This window comes from Nestor notabilis, unplaced genomic scaffold (assembly GCF_000696875.1).
Source record: "Nestor notabilis isolate BGI_N333 unplaced genomic scaffold, ASM69687v1 scaffold18983, whole genome shotgun sequence".
Classification (NCBI taxonomy): Eukaryota; Metazoa; Chordata; class Aves; order Psittaciformes; family Psittacidae; genus Nestor; species Nestor notabilis.
Genome location: NW_009922580.1, coordinates 27,764 through 29,953, shown reverse-complemented (window position 1 = coordinate 29,953; position 2,190 = coordinate 27,764). Strand labels below are relative to the sequence as shown.

Below are 2,190 nucleotides of genomic sequence, written 5' to 3'. Positions count from 1 at the left end.
AGGACCTGAACCCGTTCACGTCGGTAGGTCTTTGCTACAGGAGGTGGATCCGGTTTCAAGGGATGGTGTTTTCTGCTTCTGCTGCAGTAGTTTGTACCCTTGCATCCGTGTTTAACGTGCTTAGCGATGGGTGCTTTCCCAGAGCTGGTCCCTGTGCTGTTGTACCCCCCGTGACTTACTGAATTAGGGGCTGATTTACTTCTTGTATTATTGCTGGTTAGTGCTTGCTGATGTATCATTGTTTAGAGCATCAGCTTTAAGTCAAGAGGGCGTCAGGCAGCACAAGGTTAAAACCGATTCCTGCGTGTAAAACCATGTTCTCTTCTTCCTTGTAGCTGGTTGGTGTTCGTATTCCAAACCACCCTTTTATCAGGGACTTGGCACGAGCTTGCTCTGGACCACTGGCTCTGACAAGTGCTAACATCAGCTCTCAGGCCAGCACGCTGACGGTTTCGGTAAGGCTGGGTTTGCCCCTTAAGGGATGTTTCTGTGATAGTTTGTCAGAGCCCAGGGCTCCCACAGTTGGAAACCAGCTTGTGCAAAGCTTGTGACCCTGGTGGTGATACAGCACCAGACAGATGCCCTGTCTTTGCCCCCAGAGTCCTGATAGACTTCTGGCTTGCTTTGTGCACTCAAACAGTGGTGCAGTTAAGAAGGCTTCAACCAGGGAATCCTCCTGGCTTTCCTACACCTCTGAGATAAATCTGCTCTCAGAAATCAAACTGGGATGCCTTCATGACAGAAGAAAGGATGCTGCTCAGACAGAGCAAGGGGAGAGACCATTTCCCTCAACACCAGAACGTCCAGCAGTGAAGGCACAATCACAAACCACCTTCAGGACTGTTTGCCACATCTCTTTTATCTTTTTTTCCCTTAGGAATTCCAAGATCTGTGGCCTCAGTTGTCCTTAATCATCGATGGAGGCCCAGTCGGGGACGTTCAGAGCCCGGAGTGTCGCTTGGGATCAACTGTGGTTGATTTATCTGTGTCGGGGAAGTTCACCATCATTCGGCCTGGCTGGTGAGCTCGTGGTGCTGCATGTATCTGAGCTGCTGCTTCGCTTGAAATCAAACGAAGCTTTCGAGTTTGAGTGGGTCCTGGTTTGCTTCGTTTCCCATAGCAGATGAACCTTCACATTAACACTGTTTAGGTTAATTACCAGCCCACTCAGCAATCCTAAAAGAGCGCTCCAAATTCCCAGTACAGGACACCCCTTTCTAGAAGCTTCTAGTGAAACACTGGTTTCTGGAGTTCATGTTCCCCTTGATTCAGAATGCAGTACTGCATCTGGCTGATTGCTTCCCCCCCCAATGCAGTTTAACCCTTAAACCCCTTTTTTTCTGATGATTCTCCTTCACCCCACAGCGCTCTGACATCTACGGTTGAAATCCTGACGCAGAAGTATGGCTTGATACCAGAATCATCTTAAGATGTCAGACTCTGAGGAGCTGGTGAGGCTGGGCACCGTGTGCCTGTGCATTCAGGAAATGGGCATTCATGGCCTTGTTTAATAAGGTCGATGGGTTCTGTCAGGGTTAATAAACTAAAGATAGAAAAACGGAGCAGTAGTTGGTGGGTGTCTGTTGATTACTATCATAAAATCCCAGAGTGGTTTGGGTTGGAAGGGACCTTAAAGCTCCTCCAGCTCCAACCCCTGCCCCGGGCAGGGACACCTTCCACTAGAGCAGGTTGCTCCAAGCCCCTGTGTCCAACCTGGCCTTGAACACTGCCAGGGATGGGGCAGCCACAGCTTCTCTGGGCACCCTGTGCCAGCGCCTCAGCACCCTCACAGGGAAGAGCTTCTGCCTCAGAGCTCATCTCAATCTCCCCTCTGGCAGGTTAAAGCCATTCCCCTTGTCCTGTCCCTGCAGGCCCTTGTCCAAAGCCCCTCTCTCTATTTCTCGTAGGCCCCCTTTAGGCACTGGAAGACTGTTACAAGGTCTCCCCTTCAGGAGCCTTCTCTTCTCCAGCTGCCCCAGCCCAGCTCTCTCAGCCTGGCTCCAGAGCAGAGCTGCTCCAGCCCTCGGATCATCTTCAAACATCTGCTGTAGTCTGAGAAACCAACCCAAACATGTGCTGACCTCCTTGTGCTGCTGTATCATTCCCAAATACCTGTCTGTTCTGTTAACATGGTTAGACCTTGGAAATACAACTATTTGCACATTAGACTGTTCTCAGGATGGGGGGGGT

General features: G+C 50.5%; 1 protein-coding gene across 1 annotated transcript; it reads left to right on the top strand.

Moving 5' to 3' along the window:
• Positions 1-5: 5 nt before the first annotated feature.
• YRDC (yrdC N(6)-threonylcarbamoyltransferase domain containing) lies at positions 6-1,429 on the top strand (the record flags this gene model as incomplete). Its single annotated transcript, XM_010011708.1, has 4 exons — positions 6-23; positions 336-455; positions 878-1,020; positions 1,366-1,429. Coding segments are annotated over 4 exons (345 nt in total), but the record flags the coding sequence as incomplete, so codon positions are not given.
• Positions 1,430-2,190: the final 761 nt, after the last annotated feature.